This window comes from Bactrocera tryoni, chromosome 1 (genome assembly GCF_016617805.1).
Source record: "Bactrocera tryoni isolate S06 chromosome 1, CSIRO_BtryS06_freeze2, whole genome shotgun sequence".
Classification (NCBI taxonomy): domain Eukaryota; kingdom Metazoa; phylum Arthropoda; class Insecta; order Diptera; family Tephritidae; genus Bactrocera; species Bactrocera tryoni.
The window spans coordinates 474,728-498,107 of NC_052499.1; the positions used below are offsets into that span (position 1 = coordinate 474,728).

The window sequence follows — 23,380 nt, forward strand, 5'->3', positions numbered from 1 at the left end:
TCTTACGGTATATAATTTGAAAATGACCGTAGAGCCGTGAAGAGAGACAAAGTTTCAATGAATAAGTTTTTACAAACTGTTTCCAGTGCGGTTCAACACCTATTTGTTCGTTTCTTCTACTGTAGGACGTCATCATAAAACAACCGATTTATAGCTTCTTTTGTTCTCAATAAAGCCAATGTTGGTAATATCAAGTGTTCAGCTAGCTGTCTTGTATTTTCAGGAGCGATGGAAGGTTTGTACTATTCAGCAGGCTGCAGATTTGAGGACTCAAACTTTGTCACAAATTGGCGTAGAAACTGAGAACTTACTGTCGATGTTCAAGTAAGAGGCGCCTTTTACCACCAAACCACACTAAGTTTTCATGAAAATATATTCTATATTTAGCGATACATTCCGGATGGAATAGAATAGAGGAATTCTTAAAATAACATATATGTGGTTTTGGCTTAGAATTTTATACCTATTATAATCGTGGTTAACGCCAAACCCCTTGTGACCCGGAAAAATTGTCTCTTTAAATTAATCGAGATATGGAACATTATTTTATTCGATATCTTTCGTCCTTGTGTAGTTTGTACTAAAATAACGAAAATCAATGTATCTATTGTATTATAATTCGTCGACTGATATCAACATTTTTCAGACTTAAACTACAGTACATCCAAGATAATAGTTTTTCTAAATTATGTATTAATAATCGGTAGAAAGTTTAATTATATTATGACGTGAAGGAAGAATGAACCGATTTAATTAAGTTTTGGTCCCAAGACACATTATTACCGGGAAAGGATGACCTCTCAATTAGATTAATTTATAAAGTCAGCACACATGAGAAGTGCAAATCCATGCTGACACCATTTGTGAAAAATTTTCGTTCCGATTTTAACGTTTGATTTATTTGTTGTAAAGTAAATAATCTGTTGGAATTCCAAATTATTTTATTTCTATAGAATTTATGCGTGAATATAGTCCGATTTCGGTCAGTTTTTGGATAAACAGTTGCTGTGATGTGGGTTTTGACTTAAAATTGGGTGGTGCTAGATGGTTTCACACCTAGTCACATGCAGCCCTGCTGTACCATTTTTACTATATAATTTGATCCATTAGACGTTTTCTTTAAAGTTTAAATAATTGTGAACAAAAATTCTGTATTGTTATTAACCGATTACTCTCTATAGCAACATGTTGCAAGAGTTTAAAAAGGCCGCATCACCGCATCACCTTATGCAATCTATACCCGGAGCACCATTAATTTATTTCTATTATACTATAAGCAAAACTAATTTTTCGTTAATTTATATTATGTTGCCTAATTAACTATGGCATGGCATGGAAAAAATATATGTATATAGTACTTGTATGTATATGCATATTTTGTATAAAATATCTCTCAAATAACTGTTGCCGTTAAAATCTTAAATAACTATTCTAGTTTACTTTGTAACTTTATCGGTCAATGTGTTAGCTATCTTAGTACACTTTTATACACTTGTAACTTGTTGCTACAGAGTATAGTAGTTTTGTTCACCTAACCTTTTTACCTATCACCTAAAATTAAGCGGGATATGGGTTTTACTATATAAATGATCAGGATGATGAAAAAAGTTGAAATCTGGGTGACTGTCTGTCCGTCTGTGCAAGCTGTAAATTGAGATATCTTAATGAAACTTGGTATGCAGGTTCCTTAGTACAAAAAAAATTATAAGTTCGTAGATGGGCGTAATCGCACCACTGCCACGCCCACAAAACGCATTAACCCAAAACCTATAAAGTGTTATAATTGAGCACTAAATTAAGATATGAAACCGTAATTTGGCACAGAGGATCGTGGTGGGCTATCATTTTTAAAAAGAGGGTGCGGCCACGCCCTCTAATATGTTTAATGTACATATCTTCTAAAACACTAAAACTCCAACAACCAATGCTATGCTCGAATATTACAAGAACTCCTAGCGACAGTGTTAAAATGGATGAAATTGGACAGCAACCACGCCTATTTCCCATAGAGCAGAATTTTATATTCCACTTGATTCTTTCACTCTCCAGTACACAAATCAAGAAGTAATTAGTATAACGGGATAAACTTTGCAAGAATAATGCCTTTAGTGCCTTAAGATTTTTGAACTTCTGGCTTTTAGGATGTGACATGTTAATACTCGTAGTATGTGGTAATGGGAAAAATAGTATATACATACATACATATAAAATTGATTGGATTTCGATCCTCTGGTTCACGTTTTACATCTTCCCAGAAATATAAAATGTTCGGTTGCACCCGAACTTAGCCCATCCTTACTTGCTTTAATTGGTATACTTCTCGATTATTATACTTCTTCTTCTTCTTAATTGGCGTAGACACCGCTTACGCGATTATAGCCGAGTTGACAACAGCGCGCCAGCCGTTTCTTCTTTTCGCTACGTGGCGCCAATTGGATATTCCAAGCGAAGCCAGGTGCTTCTCCACTTGGTCCTTCCAACGGAGTGGAGGTCTTCCTCTTCCTCTGCTTCCCCCGGCGGGTACTGCGTCGAATACTTTCAGAGCTGGAGTGTTTTCGCCCATCCGGACGACTATGTCAATGTCGTCGTATATCTCGTACAGCTCATCGTTCCATCGAATGCGATATTCGCCGTGGCCAATGCGCAAAGGACCATAAATCTTTCGCAGAACCTTTCTCTCGAAAACTCGTAACGTCGACTCATCGGTTGATGTCATCGTCCAAGCCTCTGCAATCGTAGTCCTTATTTCGTTTGCCATGGTCGTCATCAAAAGGGGGGTCTCTCATCCGAGGCTTGTTGTTCCTTTGCATTGGGAGTGTTTTTTTTACGTGGTGGGTCCCAACCCCAGCGCACAACCCTATGTGGGGGATGTTTCGCCTTCTCACTTTAACTCGCCTTCGAACGGATGTTCTTAGGCTACCCAGATTAGACGGTTGTAGCAGCTTTTACACATTATATTTGGTACCCAATTTTCGTTCACTATAACATAAGAAAAAATTTAAAAGGTCATAAAAAAGAACTGACACATACGAACGCCAAACCCTTTGAGGGTTTTACTACACTGACCTAGTACCATCACCCTGGCTTGGAATTTCTCATTTATTTATTTTTTGATAATTCAGTGATTTAAGTTTGTCAATAGTGTGGATTTAAAGTTTTTAGTGATTAAGACATTAAAATATGTTGTTATCCTGGTCGAAATTAGACAACTATATTTTTTTTTAAAATACAATACATAGGAATTCTGCCTTGCCTTTTTATCGTATTGTATAGTATATTTGATTTCTGCAACTTTCTGTATATTCTATTTCTATATTTGATGCACAACATATGTATATACAATTTTTAATTGTCCAAAAAACCGCACAACTCGAACTCCTTGACAGTGCGCTGCAGAAATGCCCGATATTTGGGATTTTCAACATTTTGTCGTCTCATTTCATCGCCTTCTTCCGTTCGTGAGGTAAGATTCTCCAGTTTCTCATCTCCTGTGGACTCCATGAAAATAAGTGGTGTGAGGCATGTGGCAGCGATGACACCTGGAATTAAAATATGAACAATATCGGGCGTACGCTGAATTTATACTATAACTCATATGTGTACCTTGAAGGCTATTCTTAATAAGCTCGATATTTATGTCCTTCAACGTTGGTATATAAGCGTCATATTGAAGCTTTTCTAATGTTTCTTTTAATATGCGATGATATTCGCGCACGATGAATTTAAAATGTACTTTCCGCACATTCTCATTTAATGAACCAAAAAGGAAATAATTTAGATCCACCGCCGGTGAGCCGTAGTAAGATAGCTGGAAGTCCAACTGCAAAAAAAAAATGTCAATTCCATTTATCAAATGTACGACGTACTGAATTCTCACCATGACTACATCATCGGGATTTTTTGTGTCATTATTTATATGGAACATTAAGTTGTCAATCCACAAATCGGCCAAGTTAAAAACTCGGAAGCCCTGATCATGTGACTCATACATTTTAAGTGCATTTTGAAGCACATTTTCAGCCAATTTGAACATTTTCTCTGTGATCTCTTCATAACCCTTCCAGTGTGTCAATTCCTCGGCAATACATCTTATATTTACAGGAAAGAATGAAAGAAATTCCTTGCGGTCTGGATTCCTGGAAATGGGGGCTTCTTTAAAAAATTCGAAGATTTCCGGTGTATCTTTGGCAATGACCGCGGAACAAGCGTGTAACTTTGCCAGCCTTTCGATGGTCGGCAGAGTATAGTCTAGATTAAGCAAACGACATCTTTCAAAGTTTTCATAACCCGTTAGTTGCATATCCTCCAGCACAAGGAAGGGCTCAGGTGTTTCGGTGGTATAATAGCATGCAGGCGCAATTTTCGTTTTGTCACCAATGGAGGCCAGCAACTCCTCCACCCGTGGCAGAATTTCTTTATAAGCCAGAATTTCGCGTTTAAATAATTTACTTTTGTGCGCAACAACCCCAGTGTAGCCTTTCGGATGATCCTAACACAAAAATTGATTAATTTAACTGTGACAAATATGCACAACAATCATAATAAGCTCAAACTTACTTTAATTATGACCGAGAAGCGACCGGTACCGTCTTTCCGCGCCAAATTAAATGTCACCCGATGCATTTCGCTCGCAAAGCCACTGCCATTATCACCTGTCAGCAACGCGTCTTTCACCACTATCTCCTGCACTTCTATGGTTTCATCTTTGAAATATTCCTTCAACACATCTTGCAAGAATTCAGCATTGATCCATTCCGGTGGCTGGTAGTTTTTGGCACCTGTCCCCATTCTAACAAAATTCCGGTAAAATTTTCATAAAATCACTTTTATAATTGTTTTAATAGTCACCTGACTGAAGTTGACTCAATTTGTTAATACTGGCGCGCTACGTCTAGATCTGTTACTGCTTATAACTTAGTGACGGTCAGAATAGTACTGTGCTTCTGAAAACCTGCCTTTGATAGTGAGTGAGAGTTGCTGGCTCTCACGTGCTTCAGCAGTTAGCTTTTTGTTCATTCCCATTGAATATTTGGTTGTTCACACACATTTATTTTACTTACGATTGTATCTCTGTATTTTATTATAACTTCTCTCTATGCTGAATGAAATTTATAAGAAATCCATGTATGTATATAGTACATTTTATTACGGCCTACGCGTAAACAGCTGATTTTGATAGCAACAGAAAGCTCTTTTGAAGTGATAGAAAATGAAAATGCAGCTTTGAAAGTCTAATGTTAATCAGAAAATACTTTCAAAACCAAAAGTGTGTGCGCCGATAAGTATCTTGTTTTGGCGCTTTGTTGTATTCATAGCAGAATATACATAAAATAATTTCAAGCTTTTTTAATCGGCATCGGCTATACAAAGCTTGCATATACTTATATATCCATAAGTATGTAGTATATGTAAAAGTTTGTAGATAAGTTCTTATCACGTGTAAATAATTGTAACATATATCGGCAAACCTTAACTATTTTAAATAAAAAGCGAAAATAAATTGAAAAAGCTATTATGCACTAAACTCTTTTTTATCACTCAATGAATATTCCTTGTTTGAATGCATGACCTGATAAATAGGTGTACCGGCTTTTGTTTCTCACATATTGTCTTCTAATCTATTAAAAATCCAAAATACCACGTCTATACAAAAACGGTAAAATATCCAACATAGCACGCACATAGAGCGGGTTGGTATAGGCCTTGTGTCGGAATTTGTTGCCTTCGTCCCCTGGCTGTATAAGCTTTAATAAACTGGCGTCCTTATCTGAAGGCATGAGTATCAAAACCAGATGTGTAAATGTTGTACTATACCCTGTGAAAGATATACATATCTGTTAGATAAAATAGAATATATCCCAACATAGCGTATATATAGACAATAACTCTCACCCCAAAATCCGTATTTCAGCATGCTAATATGTAGGTCGGAGAGTTTCGGAGTTGGTTTGGCATAATGTAATAGTCTTAAACATTTAAGCAGATGTGTATGATAAATTCGTATGAAGTGGTCAAATTCAAAAATGCGCAAGTTGCTCTCAACGGAGCATATTATTAGTTCCCATAGATCCTGTGCCGGGCTGCCCCATTTGCATAGTTGAAAGTCTACGAAGCGTATTTGATTCACCTCACCATTTGAGGTGTAATTTAGCATAATATTGCTAGACCAAAAATCTCCATGATTCAGTACCTTAAACTCGGCGGGATCTGTGTTGAAACAGCCCATGGCTGCATTAACAAATTGTTCAGCATTTGGCTGAAGTTAAAAGGTAGAAAGAGGTGCTTACCAATAATTTGCCATCAACTTGCAATCGACGGTGTCTATTTTTAGTTATACTCACAATACATTCCATATATTTGTCATAATCTTCTAAGCCCCATGTCGTCATTGCTACTTTGTAGCTTTGTATACGCGCTTGATAAGATTTCGACTTTTCATAATTGGCGGGTAGATAGCTTTTTTGGAAGTCTTCTGGGTATGCACCGTACTTTTCATGCCACATAACACTGGCAGCGTGGAACTCAGCTAACTTCTCTAGAACACGTTTCATATGCGGCATATCGAATCCTTTGAGTCTATTAATGTTTCGAAATTTCTTTGTATTTAAATCTTCGAGAACGATAGTAATGCGACTGGATTTTTGCTCGATCCATTGACACTTGGGTGCGAATTTAACTTTCTTGCCGAGATCATGATAAAATTGTTCCAGTTGAGGAAGAATTTGTTCATACATAAGTCTTTCCTTCGGAAAGAGATTCAGTGAATTGATAAGTGTTCCGCCCTTGTCATCATCCAGCATTGTTTTAACGATATACGACTTCTGTTGTGTGTAACCATCTCGAATATAGTTAGAAAATAAAAGAAAACAAAGTAATATAAAAACAATATATTATAATCTTTGTATAATTATTAATATTTTAAAATCTTCTTATTAGCAGTTGGGTGTGGGGCATAAAAGTGATTAAATAATTGCCACCGTTATCACGACTGTCAATATTTTCTAAGTTTCGTTTCATAAGACTTTGTGAATAGCCAATATTGTCTTGAATTATATTTTTATTGTTGCTTTTTGTTTCAAGTTCATTTCACGTTTTCATGGAATCGGCTTTTCTAAAATACCCTGATCTTCTGAATTTCGGTTAATATTTATCCGACTACGAAAACACGTACCTTTTAGTTCAATGTCCATTAAAATGCGCATCATGAGCGATGTGTAATTCTCACCCGGCGGTGTAGCCGGGATAGGGGTCAATTTCAATATTTTGTGAAAATTTGAATCTTCCCGGAGCAATACCTTCTCGAAATATTTAGCATTTATCCATTTAGGAATATCAAACTGTATATTGTTATTGAATTTGTTGCTATTGTCGGGCATTATTTTATTCTCTGTTTTTGACTTTTATATTAAAACCTTTGAGAGCTCTTTCGTAACCTAATGTTGAGCGGCAACTAGATGCTCATACAAAGTGAGTTCTGGCTAGCTTTCAATTACCGCAGTTAGATGCAAGTAAACGCTCGTAGCCATGTATTTGTACATATTTGTATACATTATTTAACTTGTCTCGCAAAACCACTGAAGTTGAGCGTGCTTCAGTTGTGTACACTTGTTGTTTATATGGCACAAATAAGCTTGCAAAAAGCTCAGAGAGTTAATTAATATTCACATAGAGAGCATAATAACAGTTATTACTCTACTAGTTGCCTAATTGATTCCTAATGGCTTTATAATAATTTTCTCTATTATTCAACTACGCTCTGTTTTCAGTTATCGTTAGTTTAAACTTTCATTCTTTGCCTTTCAAAGGGCAACTGAGTATCTACAAAATTATTTTAAAGAAATAAGTGAGGATAACAGAGTTTCCGAAGAAATTTAGCATTTGAAATCGCGCTTCTTTACTTGCAATAACTCACAGTCTACTCAGTTTCATTAAGATATCTTGTGCTATTGGGACTCCTATAGCAAGTTTGAATCAATAGATTACGTTTAATATACAAGTATCACAATGTTCATGAGAATTAAGTAAGACACTAGCAATTATTTTATAAAATTTAATTATCTGCAATTATGATAAAATGTAAAGATATCTAAAATAGCCTCTTTAAAGTAAGGGTTTGTGAAACTCTTTATCCAAAAGCGCTGATCAGCCTCGCCTGAGCTTATTAAAGTGAATTATTTTAAATCGTGTACATTGTTAAAGAAGATAAGAAAAATTTAATGTAAGCGTATTATCAGCGAAACTATCTTGCCAGCATCAATTCAACCTCTTTGTCAATTGCTGTTGATAAATACATTAACTAGTCATTTATTTTGATGCATTTATGCTGCTGAGTTGATAACCGAAGGTCCATGGCAGATGTACCTCATTTGCGTATTTGAAAATCAACGAATAGGACATCATCATGACTAGGATGTGAGCAGGACACATATCTAAATATTATTTGTCCTTAAATCATGGTTTAACACATTTAATTCATTAGGGCTCGCATAGTTTAGGCGCGGGCCCTCGTTAAAAATTTGTTCCCCTACAAGAAGGCTCTCAATATACATACATACGTATTCTTCAGAATCATCGAGTGGCCACTTCCGCATCACATTTTTCAATAAAAGACCTCTGGCTCTTTGTAAATGTAGATATAGGCGACGGTTTGCTTTCGTGATAATTGTTCTTGTAGATAGAATTTCCCGTAACACCCTCTAATTCTAAATAGCGCGTTGAAGGTGTATTCATTTGCTCCATATTCAAATTTTGTAGGATCCAATCATTAACCTTATGAGCGCAACATACATACATTAAGACTGTTAATTTCAGACCTCAGTTTTTCAACTCTTCATATGACGGGATAAATTAAAGCATTTGCAACAAGGCGCAAGAAGAACATTACTAAGCTACTCTTCGTTTACGCCACTTTCTTTCTTCTGGAAATGGTGGGTTTATGTCGTAAATATCATTTGGTTAAGGAGATGTTGTAATAAAAGAAACTTTATATACCTACCCTGTTCCGGGTATAATGAATGTGTCATATTATTCAAAATACTAGAAACCACAAATATTTACTGGATCTTCGTAAATCCGATTTTTTTGCATTTTCAAATATGCGGAGAGTGCCAGCTCTATTGAAGACAATAAATAGACAAGTTGGTAATTTTCATAATGACAAGGTGAATTTATTTTTAACACTCTTTGTTGTTTTAATACACTTTATATGTACAGCGTAGAAGGTTATACAAGTACATGAGAGATATATGATACCATCTATGTAAAGCTCGGTGAATTTAAAAGTTGCTAGACCTTCCAGTCCAACAAACCACGATTATCCAACCATGGTAAAAGCTTCGATACAGACTCAACATATTTTGGATTAGTATACATGGCAAATTTAAGTTTATCCTCGTTTTGCGTTCCATTTTTGTTGGTTTCATCACCACTTTTCTCCAACATCACGACGGGCAATATTTTAGCGACCGCCAAATAGGCTAAAAAATATGAATTCATGTCTATAATTTAAAGGGGCACAAATAGATTTTATCTACTTTCTTACCTGTTAGACCATGTTTCAATAACACGGAGTGGAGGTTACGAAGTTTCGGTAAAGGCCTGTGATATTGAAGAAGTTTTAAATTCTCAACCAGGTTATCGAAATAGTAACGAACCAAGTAGTCAAAATGTGCTATTTTGATGTCTGCGGCAGTGGAGGATAGGATGAAGTAATACAGATCATTAGCTGGCGAGCCGTATTTGCCCACTTGAAAGTCAATAAAACGAGTATCCATAATTGTGCCGAACGCACTATACTTAAATAAAATGTTATTCACCCAGCAATCGCCGTGGTTGAGTACGTTGAATTCACTTGGATTATAAGTCTGATTCTGCAGCAGGCGATCCACCAGGTAGCTGTCGCTGTCAGCCTAAAAATTAAGATGTGAATATATAAGTATAAGTTTTTTCTAAAGGCATCCTATACAATATTATAAGTAATCTGCTTATTAGCGAAATTGTGATTTGCTCATTCTAAGAATTAGTCAAGTAGATTTTTAGGTGCATACTACAATCGTATAGCAACAATTTTCGAGAATTTAACGAGTCCAATTAGATGTCCTTAATGCAAATGTATAACGTGCCACTTACCAACTTTTCATAGTACGCTTGACCATTATTCCACTTTTTCAATTGGGCTAAGAATGCACTAGACGAATTGAATTGCTTCAGTAGTTCTGTATTATTCTTTGAATAAATTCCAACAGTGAATTCCTCGGGAAACATTCCAAAGTGTTCCACGTAGCACGCAGATGCAGCATGGAATTCAGCCAGTTTCTGGAGCACATGTTTGGTATGCTCCAAGTCTAAACCTTTGATTCGATTAGCATTTTTATAACCTCTTGGGCGTAGATCTTCCAGCAAAACATAATCGACACCTATGTCGCGATCGACTTGATACGCCTTCGGAGCAAATTTAATATCACTGCCCGCTTGCTTGTAAAGCGCTTCGAATTTCGGTATAATACTGTGGTACGTTCTTTCCTCCTTCGGGAACAGTTTTAGCAGATTTATTATTTTTGACATCATTTCGTTGCTATGCGGTACTTTAAGGACGAAAGTAACAGTTTTTAAGCTGCCATCTGTATGTGAAATTGTTAAAGTGTTAAGATAAAACATTTGTAAGAAGAGACTATGTAAAGAGCACAAGATCTAATATTATATGCGCATAAAAACCTGTAAGCTCTACATCCAGATGGAGACGCATCAGCAAAGATGAATAGTTGGCGTTGCTACTCGGGTCAATATCACATCGAGCGTTGACAATTTTGCTAAAATCTTCTCCAATATGGGTGCGTGCGGCATTTTCAAAAGTGACTGCTTCCAACCACTCAGGTACTTTGCCAACATCATTCTCGACATTTCCGTTTGGTGTGTTGTTCATTGTAATTTGGTAAACCTTAGAAGAATACATGTACACATATGCATATTATTAATTAAACACACATTTGAAGTTGTAAATTGGAAAAGTAGTTTTTTGATGGTAACGTTTTTGGATCAACGAAAGACAGATGTCGCTTGAGTTTGTGGGTGGAGCTATACAGCCCTCCTTGCAAAACACCTTAGCGTGTCATCCCTAAAAATACATGAGTATACATAAACGAATATTAAAATCCCACCCTCGTACAACTTCTAATTCGCCAAAAAAAATGTAACAGGTGACTAACAATGTGTGGAACATTGTGTACCCTCACAATTCGTGCGTTAGTAAGTAACTTTGAACTCATTACGTATATGGTATTTTTGGTATCTTATGCGGATGTAGGAAAAACCCGTTATAGAAAGGCTAAATACCATAAATGTACGCCTAAATTGTTTTAAGTGTTTTTTTTTTTTATTTTCACTTGTGATAATATACTACATACCTTATATATGTAAAAGAGTTAATTTTTTAGGCTCAGTTCTTAGAGTTCAATATTTGAGGCTGGCTGGAGGATAATATCCACCACAAATATGGAGAAAGCATCAAGTAAGCAATTTTTTTTGGTTTATGTATTTCGTTATATTCACATTCACTATGTTATTATATTCCAATTAAATGAAATTTAAAATTTTCGCATTTTATTTTAAAAAAGTCAAAATTATTGATAACTTTCTATCCGATGCTATCACACTCTGCGTTAAGTAGCACGTTCAGGTAATGTCGTCACAAGTGTCGGCAATTAAGTCCATTTAATATTTGTACTTGATGATGGCAGATAATAATCGCTTTTCACTATCTTTTAAACTTAAATTACTATTATTAACGATTGTAGTAAATCAGAACTTATTTTATTTTTACGTTGTCCATACATGCAAACTAAACAAGTTTTACTATTTTATCAATCACAATTCACACCCCAATGGCGTTTTTGGTACTGATAATTTCTCAGCACATTCCCTTTATTTTATATAAAAAGAAACATACATAGCATGTTTGCTTACATTTCATTTATGGTGAAAAATACATTAAAAGTATCGGTATAAATTGGACAAACTTGATAATTAACATTTACCTCTTGCTATAAAGATAGAGCTGAATATTATTTGCCCAATTGCAGCGGTCGCACCCAATGTTTGCCGAAAGATTGCTGGTTCTGGTATGAAATGTGGTTGGTTCGGTTAGGAATGCTCCGAATTCGCATAAGAATTCTATTCGTTGAAAAATAATACCACACACCAATTGATTATTCTCTGAATTATAGCCGGTGAATAAAAATACAGCAACAACAATCATTCATCATGCCTCCGCAACCAAGTGCACTCCCCCCTACCTGGTCCACTATCGACACTTGCTATGTATGGTACGAGTATCATTATCACTATGCGATAGGCAAAGTGACCATATCACAAGAACCGTGAGTGCCACTAATAATGCTTGATTGATAAGTCTGTTTTGTGAGCGTACTTGGCTGATTAGAACTGTGGCCTGTTTGCGTTATAAATTTGGCATATATTTATACGTATGTACATTGAATGCCTGCTTATTACCGGGACATGTGATGCGATTTCTTAACGCACACATATACATACATATGTCTCTGAAACTGTTTCGAATATGAAAAGTAGAAATCCCCTGCTGCTGCGATGTGTGCGTTCCAGGTTGTGATTCACTTTCAACTTAGAAGAACATTTTAGATTTATTCGTTTGCTTTTCAATTTAGTTTTAATTGGTGTTAATTGATGTGCGCCACTAGGTATGACACTAAAGCATTTAAAATATGTGGCTTGAATTTTAAAACGGTTTTTACACAATATTTGGGTAAACTTCGTAAGCTATGTATAAATACGTATCTTCATATCCTCAATGTAAATGTAACAGACCAAAAGCATCGGAGATCTTTAGCGATGAGCTGAGTTGATTTAGCCATGTACGTTTGTCTGTATATACGCGAGTTCCTGAGTTTTTAAGATATCGATCTTTTGCACACGTTCTTCTCTCACCAAAAAGCTGATAATGTGTCGGAACAGCCAATATCGGATCACTATGGCATATAGCTGCTCCGATCGGAATCAAGTGCTTGTATAGGAACTTTTGTACTTGTGAAGGATATTCTAGCTTCGGTACGAACGAAGTTAACCTTTTATCTTGTTATTTATTGAATTGGCCTCCATTAAACTGAAATAAAAAATCTTTCTTGAAGAAAAGATTGCAAATTATTTAAAAGATTTTAGTTGAAAATTTCAATTACTAAAAAAAGTTCTTTGGGCAGGCGTGGAAATGTAATTTTACTAATTATATGAAAAGAACGAAGCTATCGAAATATAATATGTTCGCAAAAGTTACAGTCAGTATGACTTCAAAACGTCCAAAATCACATCCGGTTCTAAAAAAGAATACAAAGTAGTAAATACAACGGTGTCTGGAATATTAATTTGTATTCTTTGTATTTTACTATAATTTTACTTGTATTTTCACTATCCAGCTTCGTTCGATTTCTTCCTGGGTAATTCAGAATGCTTCGTTAATCCGGCCTAACGACGACATTGAATTGAAGCGATGAGTTGATAAACAAAACATTTAAAAATACGAGTTTGTATATTTTTTTGCTCAAAAAGAGCTTTTGCGCCAAAGCTTTCACATCCAAGCACATGTTGTGTATTCTTCAGCTAACTTTAAGGTACTCATGTACTTGATCTCTTTTTTAAGAGATCCTACAAAAATTTACTCTTAAAACTTCGATAGCTCGTAAGTAATATCTTGGATGAGTATCAGTGAAATATAAACTTTTGTGTGTTTCTTTAACAATTAAAGCATCGTGAACATCCCACAATATGAAGCATTGAAAGTGCATATTTTGATCGTAAATGAGGTCATGGCAATGCAATTCAGCAGAGTTGCAAACTAAGCTTCTGCTAGCAGTTAGTAAGGAAGTACAAAATTATAAATTAGTTTTGCAAAGTTACTTTTTATTACAATTGTAATTTTGACTTACAATGTTATACATTTATAGAAAATACGAAAACTTTTATTATGTGAGCTTGATTTAACATTCATATTTCCGTTGATATTTGTGCGGAGATACAATAAGCAGATATAGAGACAAGAGTTGGCCCACCGCTGCATCACAGAAGAGCGTTTAGTACTCCAATGGATTATTTGAATGGCATTAATGCCTAAACAATCTATTTGTATTTACAAAACCACTCGGTGTTTCCCATTCGATACGCAAGGATTGAGGTAATTAACACTTATACTTCGAAAACTCCGCGATTGCTCATCCAGGGCAGCAAAATTTCCAAATGTTTGCGGTACCGGGGGTTGGAGAACATCAAATTTCTAAACCGATCACCAGCATCCGAATCATTAATGAAGCTATCTATATTAGAATCGTCATTACATTCCAATAAAGCCACTGCCATAACACCGAAAGACGTCGATAATCCTATTGATATGGTGAAATATATACAAACATAATAATATGAATAAATCAGCTTTGACTTCACATAATTGCAATAAGCCAAATTGTTCTGAAACTACTTACCCCATATTCCATATTTTATAATTGCATAATGAATTTCTTTCAATGTCGGCAATTTTTTGGGGTACTTCAAAATTGTTAAGTTTTTCACTAAGTTTTCGTGATAGAATTTAATAAGATAGTTGAATTTATTGACTTTTAAATCATATGCGGTAGACGATACCAAGAAGTACAGCAAGTCCTTCGCAGGAGAGCCATAATTCACCATTTGGTAGTCGATGAGGACCGTGTCTACAATTTTGCCTTCTGCATCGTATTTAAACATGATGTTGTTGCTCCAGCAGTCACCATGGTTCAAAACATTAAATTCATTTGGATCATACTTTGATGTATCGAACAATAAATCGGTAATATAATCGAAAACATTAACCTGAGTATTCAAATGATTCAAGCCGATTAGAAAGTTTGGAAGTAAATAGCAGCTAAAGCATCTAGTGAGTCACTTACCAAGTCGTCCATGTAATCTTCGCTACCCTTAATTGTTTTTACAGAGGATAAAAATTGTGATTCAATTGTTGCACTGAAATTTTCCATATTTTGTCGCTGGGATTCGCTGAATATACCTTTAATGAACATCTCCGGGAATATACCTTTAGTCTCGACACGTGTGGCCGAAGCAGCATGCCACTGCGATAAACGCTCAAGCACTGCCTTTGTATGCACCAAGTTGAGTCCCTCCAATCGATTGGCGTTCTTATAACCAAGTGGTCGAAGGTCTTCCAGCAATATTACTCCAAATTCGGAAGGTGTATCGATGTTATAACAACTCGCGGAAAACATTGCATTGACTCCGGCATTTACGTACATCTTCTTGAACTCGGGTAGAACTTCATGGTACATCTTGTACTCGATTTCGAAAATGTTATGCTTGCGCATCATATCTTTAAGAATTTCATTTTCCTGCGGCAGCTTCATCATGAGCGAAATCGAATCCGTTAAGGCATCTGCACTTCAAATGGCGGAATCGAATGCAGTAAAAGTATATAATTTAGTAAATTGTATATTTTACATCTTTCACAAATACTCATTAACCTGTTAATTCAATGTCTATATGAATACGTAGCATGACAGTGGCATAGTTTTCTCCAGCAGCCAATGCGGGCTTAGCCTCAAAATGTGTGATTTTTCGAAATTTCGGAATGGACTCGATAAGAACATTTTCAAATAGTTCTGCCGTTAACCATTTTGGAATTTCGAAACCTGTACCTGGTTTTATTTCTGACGCTTCATTCTGATTTTGATCGGTTACGGATGACATCCTAAACTCTTTATATAGTATGTATTATAACAATAAACTTTTATATTCTTGTTAATAAACAGCGTTTATGCTGTTCAACGGTTCGTTCACGACTATTTCAAATTTTGCCAATCACTTGCCTCACTATTTGTACCGCATCAGATCGGATCGCTCGCCTCTCTCTTTGTATAGAGAGCGCATCAGCAAACATTTTAATCATTAAGTACTGATACAAATTAAAAATAATTGTGAAATATTATCTACGAAGTTTGTTGTCATAAACACCACATTGCATTTCATTGTAAGGAATAATTTAATAATTGGGTGCTTAACATTGTAAAACACTCGTCACATTTTACATACATACATATGTACGCCTGCTATATTTTTGAATTTTTCATTGCGAGTTGGAATATATGTACATACATAAGTGTTCTGCAAGTTCAGTAGTTAAGTACTACGTATGCATACTTATGTACACTCGGCGAAAAAACCCACGCACTTAATAGAATGACTATGAATAAATAGGTATAAGGTTCATGTTATCTAAAGATAAACAGTCTTTTATTTACTTCATGTTTAAAGCATATGAAAATCATATAATAAACTTATAGTTTAGCACCTGTTTTAGTGAGAAATGCAAACACACACACACATAACAAACCCTACAACTAAAATTTGTTATGAACAATAATATAACTTTATAACAAGTTATTTAATGCATTTCATATGTTCTGTATTTAACAATAGAACCATAACAAACCAAAATAAAACTATTAAATCATTGGATTGAAATCTGGACTGTTTCCTGGCTACGTGAGAGACTCAATTTCATAAAATGTTTTTGGTTTGTAATATGTAAATGTTTGTAATGAATTATTGAAAAATATATTTCAGTATTTTTATGCTTTAATTACCGTTCCTCTGTGGCAAAGAGCTGAATCATCCTGAAAATAAACTTTTATAGTCTGTTCGAACAGCTGTTCAATAGTTGGCAAAGCGACTTCTTTCAAAATTGCGATGTATTTTTGCTGCCCAACACCAAACTTAGTTATAGCCAACACGCACCATTAAATAAGGCGAATGCTTTACGGATTATAAAACACAGCTTTCCAAAAAAACGCTCTCCTTTCCTGCGACGTACTGTAGAATTTCCGTCAGATCCAAACAAATTAAATTTGGATTCGCCGGAAGTATATAACATTTCCCCAGTCTAGTGTAGTCCAAGTTTTGTGTGATTTTACCCACTCTAGCTGCTGTTCCGTCATTCGGGTTATGGCTTTTTGGCTGAACGGCTTATTTATACTTATATTTGTTTATAGTTTCGTAAAAAATTGAATTGATTATTCCAGCATGTTCACATAGCATAGTAATACAATTCCATTTAATTTGTCGTTCATAACCAGGTTTTACTTTTTCGGATGTCCCCTATCCTTTTCCGATTTAAAGAATTAAAACTCGTATAATTTTTAATGATATCACTTTTGCCCATTTCACGAGCTATTTGAGGATAATTTATTTTGACTTGAAGCTAAGATATGTACTTTCTTCTCTATTCTAACACCATGTCCAACTTCACTTATTTTTGCAACTGACCCAAAAGAAGATACCGCAAGTGCAGAGACTAACGGTTTCAGAAATAACGATGAGCTAATGTATATAGTTACCTAACAAAAAAGTCAAACACGAGAAATAGTGTATTTTGAGCCAATGGCGACAGTTTAAAAATTTAATATTGTAAAATTTTCTACTGCGTTGGTTTTTTTTCTCGGAGTGTATGAACATATACTTACATATCTGAGTTCCGAATACCTTGTGATGCCAATCAGTTTAATGTATACATATATATTTCAATAGCATACATATACATATATACATACATACATATGTGTGTACATGAATTAAAATTCGTTAACGATATGAGTAAATAGTCACTAAGTAGCTCGTAATAAGAATATCATATCAACTTTATGACCGAAAGAAAGGTATTTGCGAATATAAAGTACACGAATACTCTTATACACTTTCATATAAGTATGTACATACAAGTATTGTGTTCATAAATGCTATGGCTAACAGCCAAAGTGACAGATATACCAAGCAAGCGTTACCTGAAAACTAAACACATTTGCCAAAAAACATGAATACCACTTAATAGTGACAATTTTATTTGTTTTATTTAGTTAACAACAAAAACAAACAAAATTCAATTAGTATAAGAGCGCAATAAAAGTATGCTTGTATAGGTTTCCGCATGAATTCCACAAATAATTACTATTATTCCATTCTACTTGATGACTTGTTTCAAGCCGGTATAATTTCGAATCCCTCGTTCCAAAGCTGACAACAGATACTCATTTGCTTTCGAATAGTAAGACGACAAACAAAATAATTATATTCTTACCCTTTTATTAATAATTTAAAAATATGGAATTCGATAAACTCATTACAGAAAACTGTGTTGTGATCGAACCAAGTTTTCAATATATTTCTCATTATCTTTAAACAGCTTGGCACATCCTAAAAAAATGTTGTTTAAATTTTCATATATGTACATACATATGTACATATGTATGTATATGCTTCATAATTCCAAAGCGCTCATTTGAAAAAAATCGACCATCAAACCTTCTCGATAGGAACCAAAACTATTCAAACACTTAGGAACTGAATAAGTGGGATTTTTGACGAAAATATCGATCAATGTGTGAGATATATAATTGAAATTCGAAGAGAACCCTTTCATGATAGCAATATGCCTTAATGCCAAAAATGGGTTAAATCGGGTCAATACTTCTCTTAGCGCCATATACATACCTAACATAAAGATTTTCAGATTTCCGGGTAACTTTATACCACGTACCAATATATAAAAATGAGAGAGCATATTTTACTAATAACAGTATATCTTTGGGCCAAAAATTGATAGAATTGGGTGAAAACTTGGCTAAACCCCTATATAACTAATTTCAGAATTTTCGAGTATCCGGCTGACCTTCCCCCATATAAATTGGTGATGGTGTGTAAAGGTACCTTAATGAAACAGAGCGAGCATTTAATTAGAAACAGCATGTTCATAGTACATATGTATGTGGTATTGGCTAAAATAAATGAAATCGATTAAGGATGATTTAGTATAATTTTCGCTTTAATTGTAATATATTCACGATTCCACTGAACGGTACATGATGGACTCAATGTCAAATACGTTGTGCTTCTCCAAAATGCTTTGCATCGAAGCAATTGGTATTTTCATCATATAGGATAGTACTTTCTACTCGGCAGTACAACCTGATTGTGGCGTAATTCTTGCCGGCGCTATCGTAGGTTTCATTTTAAAATTCTTCACTTCCTGAAACTTTGTCTCGTTTTCAATAAGTCTACGAACAGAGCGGCGTTTGCCCAAAAGGGTATTAAAAGCCCAACACTATCCTTAGCATCATTGGTATTGACGTTTTCGTCGCCGATCAGATACTACTTACTTCTTTGAGCGTTTCCTTTTGTCATCGGCATTTTCGTGATTAATTCTTTTTAGAATTAATATGTGGCACTCGTGATAAATAACGCCTAACTAGTCAACTTTAAGGGAGCGAGCAACAATTCGAAGCTTTAAATGAAATGCTTAGTCGAGATTTTAAGAGCTTAAAAGCGTACTCTTAGAGATAAGAGCTCATTGCCTGCACAAATTATATATACATATATGTATGTATATATGAAGATTGAGATTATCGCTTTCCAGAGTTCAACCACAGACGCTTGATTTAGTTTAGTTATTTAAAAGTTAAAATTTTTTAAACTAATTTTTCGGCTTTGATAATATAAAACTATAATTACGTTCTACGTTCCTTTTTTATTAATATATTCTGGTTATATAATCAAAAATATATCGGAAAGGATGATTACAAATCGAAAGAATTTGCTTTTGAGGCAATTATAGCGATTTGACCATTTTTGATTTTCGCGCCCATATAATTGGGGGTTAATATGAGAAACTTCTACGAAACATGGCAGGAAAAATGGAACTTGAACTTACATCTTTATTCTGACATTTGGAAAAATACCTTTTTAAAACGACATATTTTAAATTTTTCCATTTTTCTCAAGGAAATAAACAGTTTTAATGGTGGACTCCAAGATTTAATATAATATTCATGATCAAACCTCTTTTTCTTCTTCTTTACTGGTGTAAAACAGCTTACGCGGTTATAGCCAAGTTAACAGCAGCGCCATTGCGTGAAGGACCATACATCTTCCACAAAACCTTTCTGTCGAACACGTGACTTGTGAGCCAAGTTACGAATGCGACGACTGTTTCTTTGATGACAGCATGATCATAACTACTTCAATAAATTAACTTAAGCCTATATAAACTGCCAAATGCATCAATCAAATCAATTTTCATATTTTACTTACTACATTAATAAATAAACTGAGTGATTTGAAATTTAATACGATTTTAAAGCGTTTTATTTAGTATACCTAAATTGTTCTCCACAAAATACCTACTTACTATTCTAGGTACACCCGCGGCCAAGCGTAACTTACCATTAATAAATTTCTAGCGAAAACGTGTTCTATCACTCATTGTAACGGTACTTGTTGCGGTAAAGGAATTTTTCCGTTAAGTTTTAACGAAGTGATCTCTGACTTACACAAATATAAAATATTAAAAAAAAAATAAGTTCTGTCAAAAAAGTAAAAGTAAACCAGAACTAAAAAAAATGTTAGAAAGTGTTTGGGAGGAGGAAATTTCAAGCAGTGTTTTGGAGAAACTTGTTGGGTCAATGCCTGCTCGTATCGAAGCTGTAATATCCGCTAGAGGTGGACCGACGCCATATTAGATTTCCCGTTATTCTTTTTGAATATGTTGTAATTCCATTTTCAATTGAAACAAAAAATGTTGTCAAGTTATTACAAGAATTAGTAATAATGAAATCAAAGACGTTTGTGCAAATAAAAAAAAGTTGTCTCAATTTAATTTTACAAAGATTTAAGTCAACAGTTAAACAAATATATTCGAGCCATCTATATATTCCCCGTATTTTATTAAATCCATAAAAAAGTTACCCAAAGAACGAAAAAATTTAAGATAGTGAGAAAATATCAAGTGGTAAGTTACGCTTGGCCGCGGGTGTACATAGGTGTTTCATCGTAAAATACTATTCAATTATGAGATCTGTGTCATATAATGCATGTAATTCTTCTCTATTAGCCACGGCAAGATTTCTTTCACTTGCTGAACATATTTGGGATTATAAAACATACGTTTTTTAAAAGCTTTTCCCGCCTCATTATTGCTCATGAAAGTTTCAATGTTGGAATTTTCATGGGGATCTAGTAAAGCCACTGCAAGCATCCGTTGAACACAAACAAAAGCTGTTAGGGTAAATAATAAAAGTTCATATGAAAGTAAATACAAACTTTTATATTTGATACATACCCCACAAACCATACTTTTCCAGTTGAGCATTTATCTGCTCGAGTGTAGGTATTGGTCTCATGTAATTTAAGGTTTTCAAGTTTCGAATCAGCTCGGTATGATAGAAATTTATGAAATTGTCAAAATTTTTCAATTTAATGTTCCATTGTGGCGAAGTCATCAAAAAGCAAAATACATCCATTGCGAAACTTCCATACTTGGGTAGCTGAAAATCAACGAAAAGCACCTCCTGAACTGTCTCTTCGTCATCTTCGCTGTGTCGAAACATTATGTTATTTATCCAAAAGTCGCCGTGGTTAAGAACATTAAAGGCTTGTGCATCGATATTGCCAAATTTTAAATATAATTCATTCATGTTTTTCATGTAACTCAACTATGGAGACAACAAAAAATTAAATTATAAATTATTAATTCGGACAATAGTGTTCAAAATTTCAAACGAATTGGCGCAGTAGATTTGAAGTTATGAGGACCACTGACTTTGAAAACGTGGTTGTGAGGAAAACGCTTTTAAGTTTTCAAAACTGATGTAAAACGTTCATAAGACAGGCATGAAAATACTCGTAACTTCGTCATTTTTGCTCCAATATACTTGAATTTATGACAAAATATTCTTCAAATATTATTCATTAAACAAAAACAATCAAAAACCTTAAAAGTGTGAAATTTTCGGTTTTCGTAAAACACTGAATTACTTACAATGACCTCCTTTTCAGGAAGCAGCAAATCATAGCTCTCCAAACATTGAGCAAACGGCTCATTGAATGCAGCATTCATATTTTCAATAAAGGGCAAATTCTGCTGTGAGAAGTAGCTGTTTACATACTCTTCTGGGTAATCGCCTCTTATTTCAACTCTCTTAGCGGAAGCAGCATGCCACTGCGCCAACTTTGCAAGCACCGCTTTAGTATGCTCTTCGTTGAGACCCTCTCGCCTTGGTGCATTTTCGAATCCTCTCTCCTGAAGATCTTCCAGAAGAATATAATTGCAAGTTAGTTCGTGAGCAAAACGATATTGTTTTGGTTTGAAATGCAATTTGTTATCGAAATTTGCACATAACTCCTCTAGCTCTGGCACGATGTTGTCGTACATATCCGATTCGGTGACAAATAATTCATGATAATCATCAGCTGACGATGGCACTTTCTCTTCGTTGTTTTCGTTCTCCTTTGTTTCATTAACCTTCAGCGGAATTTTTAGTATGAGTTGCACCCGTTGGAGGCTTGTATCTAAAAACGAAAGCACACCATAAAAGTAAATAAAAGCAGAGTAAAAACTGTAATGTAAACAATTTCAGTGTGAATTGCGCTCGTATGTGAAAATCTTATCTCACCTTTCAGCTTTATATCGGCACAAATTCTTATAATCGTAGTAATATAGTTTTCGCCGTCATCTAAGGCTCGAACTGCAGAAAAGTTTATAAGATCATCAAAATCTTGGAAATTCTCACGGAGAAAAAGTTTAAATTGTTCACATGTCACCAAAGCTGCAGTTTGTTTGCTCATCTTAGCTCACATTTATATTCACTCGCAATGCATGCACGACACTGACTGATCGAGATGAAATACCTACTGCCCCATACGTACCGACAAGAGTGCATACAGACAAAAACCAAAGCTTCGACGTTCACGAACTATTGTTCTCAGAAAGAGAAATCTTCTCAGCGACGCCTACTTATTAGAGTTAACCAGAGTTGCCACTTGAGAAAAACTTTGGGTATCATAGGCCCACCAAATATGTTTTAAAACTATTAAATTTTCTTATCATCAAAGCTTTGAGTTTCATTTCACTTCACATTTCGAAAAATATGTATGTACATACAAATAAACATTAGAGGTCATTTAAATTTAGCTACATTTTCTTAATTTTCTTCAAGCAAATCATCACTACATAAGATCACTAACTTGTTAATTGACATGTCGAAAAGTTTAAGTCTTCATTTACCTGGCATCGATCTAATTTAGTTTGTTTACTGCGCAGGTTTCATGTACTTCATTGCCATACCGAAACCCCATAGTCAAACTGAAGTATTTACAAGCCCCTTTATCTTTCATTCGATGAATGAAGTTGAAGAAATGCGCGAGTATATCAAATTCATAATACTTTCCGGTTCTATTTCATAGTTTCAACTATAGTTAGGTCTCTCATTTTCCACACTTTGAGCTGATGATTTTCATTCATGATTATTTTTTAGTTAGTATGAAT

General features: G+C 34.8%; 4 protein-coding genes across 7 annotated transcripts; all 4 read right to left on the reverse strand.

Moving 5' to 3' along the window:
• Positions 1-3,292: 3,292 nt before the first annotated feature.
• On the reverse strand, positions 3,293-5,031 carry LOC120782356. Its single transcript, XM_040114595.1, has 5 exons — positions 4,849-5,031; positions 4,558-4,789; positions 3,878-4,489; positions 3,604-3,820; positions 3,293-3,539 (listed from the first exon to the last, which is right to left on the reverse strand). The coding sequence occupies exons 2-5, from the start codon at positions 4,786-4,788 to the stop codon at positions 3,346-3,348; spliced, it is 1,254 nt and encodes a 417-aa protein (XP_039970529.1). The 5' UTR covers position 4,789; positions 4,849-5,031; the 3' UTR covers positions 3,293-3,345.
• A 94-nt stretch (positions 5,032-5,125) lies between these two features.
• LOC120782355 lies at positions 5,126-7,439 on the reverse strand. Of its 3 annotated transcripts, none has more exons than XM_040114591.1 (4): positions 7,172-7,439; positions 6,342-6,838; positions 5,893-6,256; positions 5,126-5,815 (listed from the first exon to the last, which is right to left on the reverse strand). In XM_040114591.1, exons 1-4 carry the CDS (start codon positions 7,374-7,376, stop codon positions 5,622-5,624), a joined length of 1,260 nt encoding a protein of 419 aa, XP_039970525.1. In that variant the 5' UTR covers positions 7,377-7,439; the 3' UTR covers positions 5,126-5,621. The 3 variants fall into 3 exon arrangements, with proteins under 3 accessions (XP_039970525.1, XP_039970528.1, XP_039970526.1); XM_040114594.1 differs by having other exon boundaries at positions 6,342-6,821; positions 7,172-7,244; XM_040114592.1 differs by having other exon boundaries at positions 5,775-5,834.
• Positions 7,440-9,142: 1,703 nt separating this feature from the next.
• On the reverse strand, positions 9,143-13,602 carry LOC120772588. Of its 2 annotated transcripts, XM_040101299.1 has the most exons (7): positions 13,424-13,602; positions 13,209-13,343; positions 12,033-13,135; positions 10,714-10,936; positions 10,129-10,619; positions 9,542-9,908; positions 9,143-9,476 (listed from the first exon to the last, which is right to left on the reverse strand). In XM_040101299.1, the coding sequence occupies exons 4-7, from the start codon at positions 10,919-10,921 to the stop codon at positions 9,286-9,288; spliced, it is 1,257 nt and encodes a 418-aa protein (XP_039957233.1). In that variant the 5' UTR covers positions 10,922-10,936; positions 12,033-13,135; positions 13,209-13,343; positions 13,424-13,602; the 3' UTR covers positions 9,143-9,285. The 2 variants fall into 2 exon arrangements, with proteins under 2 accessions (XP_039957233.1, XP_039957242.1); XM_040101308.1 differs by lacking the exons at positions 12,033-13,135; positions 13,209-13,343; positions 13,424-13,602 and adding an exon at positions 11,403-12,026.
• A 303-nt stretch (positions 13,603-13,905) lies between these two features.
• On the reverse strand, positions 13,906-22,728 carry LOC120782367. Its single transcript, XM_040114605.1, has 8 exons — positions 22,509-22,728; positions 21,875-22,404; positions 21,176-21,548; positions 20,909-21,111; positions 15,531-15,777; positions 14,946-15,442; positions 14,502-14,868; positions 13,906-14,402 (listed from the first exon to the last, which is right to left on the reverse strand). The coding sequence occupies exons 1-8, from the start codon at positions 22,678-22,680 to the stop codon at positions 14,209-14,211; spliced, it is 2,583 nt and encodes an 860-aa protein (XP_039970539.1). The 5' UTR covers positions 22,681-22,728; the 3' UTR covers positions 13,906-14,208.
• Positions 22,729-23,380: the final 652 nt, after the last annotated feature.

What these genes read in the sequence shown, in the direction of transcription:
- LOC120782355 (XM_040114591.1), bottom strand. Translation starts at nt 7,376, where the DNA reads ATGCCCGACAATAGCAACAAATTCAATAACAATATACAGTTTGATATT. An exon ending in AATGGACATTGAACTAAAAG is followed by an intron (nt 6,839 to 7,171) that starts GTACGTGTTTTC and finishes ACTATATTCGAG; the next exon opens with ATGGTTACACACAACAGAAG. An exon ending in GCTGAAATACGGATTTTGGG is followed by an intron (nt 5,816 to 5,892) that starts GTGAGAGTTATT and finishes TATCTTTCACAG; the next exon opens with GGTATAGTACAACATTTACA.
- LOC120782367 (XM_040114605.1), bottom strand. Translation starts at nt 22,680, where the DNA reads ATGAGCAAACAAACTGCAGCTTTGGTGACATGTGAACAATTTAAACTT. An exon ending in TTCCTGAAAAGGAGGTCATT is followed by an intron (nt 21,549 to 21,874) that starts GTAAGTAATTCA and finishes TTGTCTCCATAG; the next exon opens with TTGAGTTACATGAAAAACAT. An exon ending in TATAAAATATGGAATATGGG is followed by an intron (nt 14,403 to 14,501) that starts GTAAGTAGTTTC and finishes CCATATCAATAG; the next exon opens with GATTATCGACGTCTTTCGGT.
- LOC120772588 (XM_040101299.1), bottom strand. Translation starts at nt 10,921, where the DNA reads ATGAACAACACACCAAACGGAAATGTCGAGAATGATGTTGGCAAAGTA. An exon ending in AAGCGTACTATGAAAAGTTG is followed by an intron (nt 9,909 to 10,128) that starts GTAAGTGGCACG and finishes CTTAATTTTTAG; the next exon opens with GCTGACAGCGACAGCTACCT. An exon ending in ATTGAAACATGGTCTAACAG is followed by an intron (nt 9,477 to 9,541) that starts GTAAGAAAGTAG and finishes CATATTTTTTAG; the next exon opens with CCTATTTGGCGGTCGCTAAA.
- LOC120782356 (XM_040114595.1), bottom strand. Translation starts at nt 4,788, where the DNA reads ATGGGGACAGGTGCCAAAAACTACCAGCCACCGGAATGGATCAATGCT. An exon ending in ATCCCGATGATGTAGTCATG is followed by an intron (nt 3,821 to 3,877) that starts GTGAGAATTCAG and finishes TTTTTTTTGCAG; the next exon opens with TTGGACTTCCAGCTATCTTA. An exon ending in TATTAAGAATAGCCTTCAAG is followed by an intron (nt 3,540 to 3,603) that starts GTACACATATGA and finishes TTTTAATTCCAG; the next exon opens with GTGTCATCGCTGCCACATGC.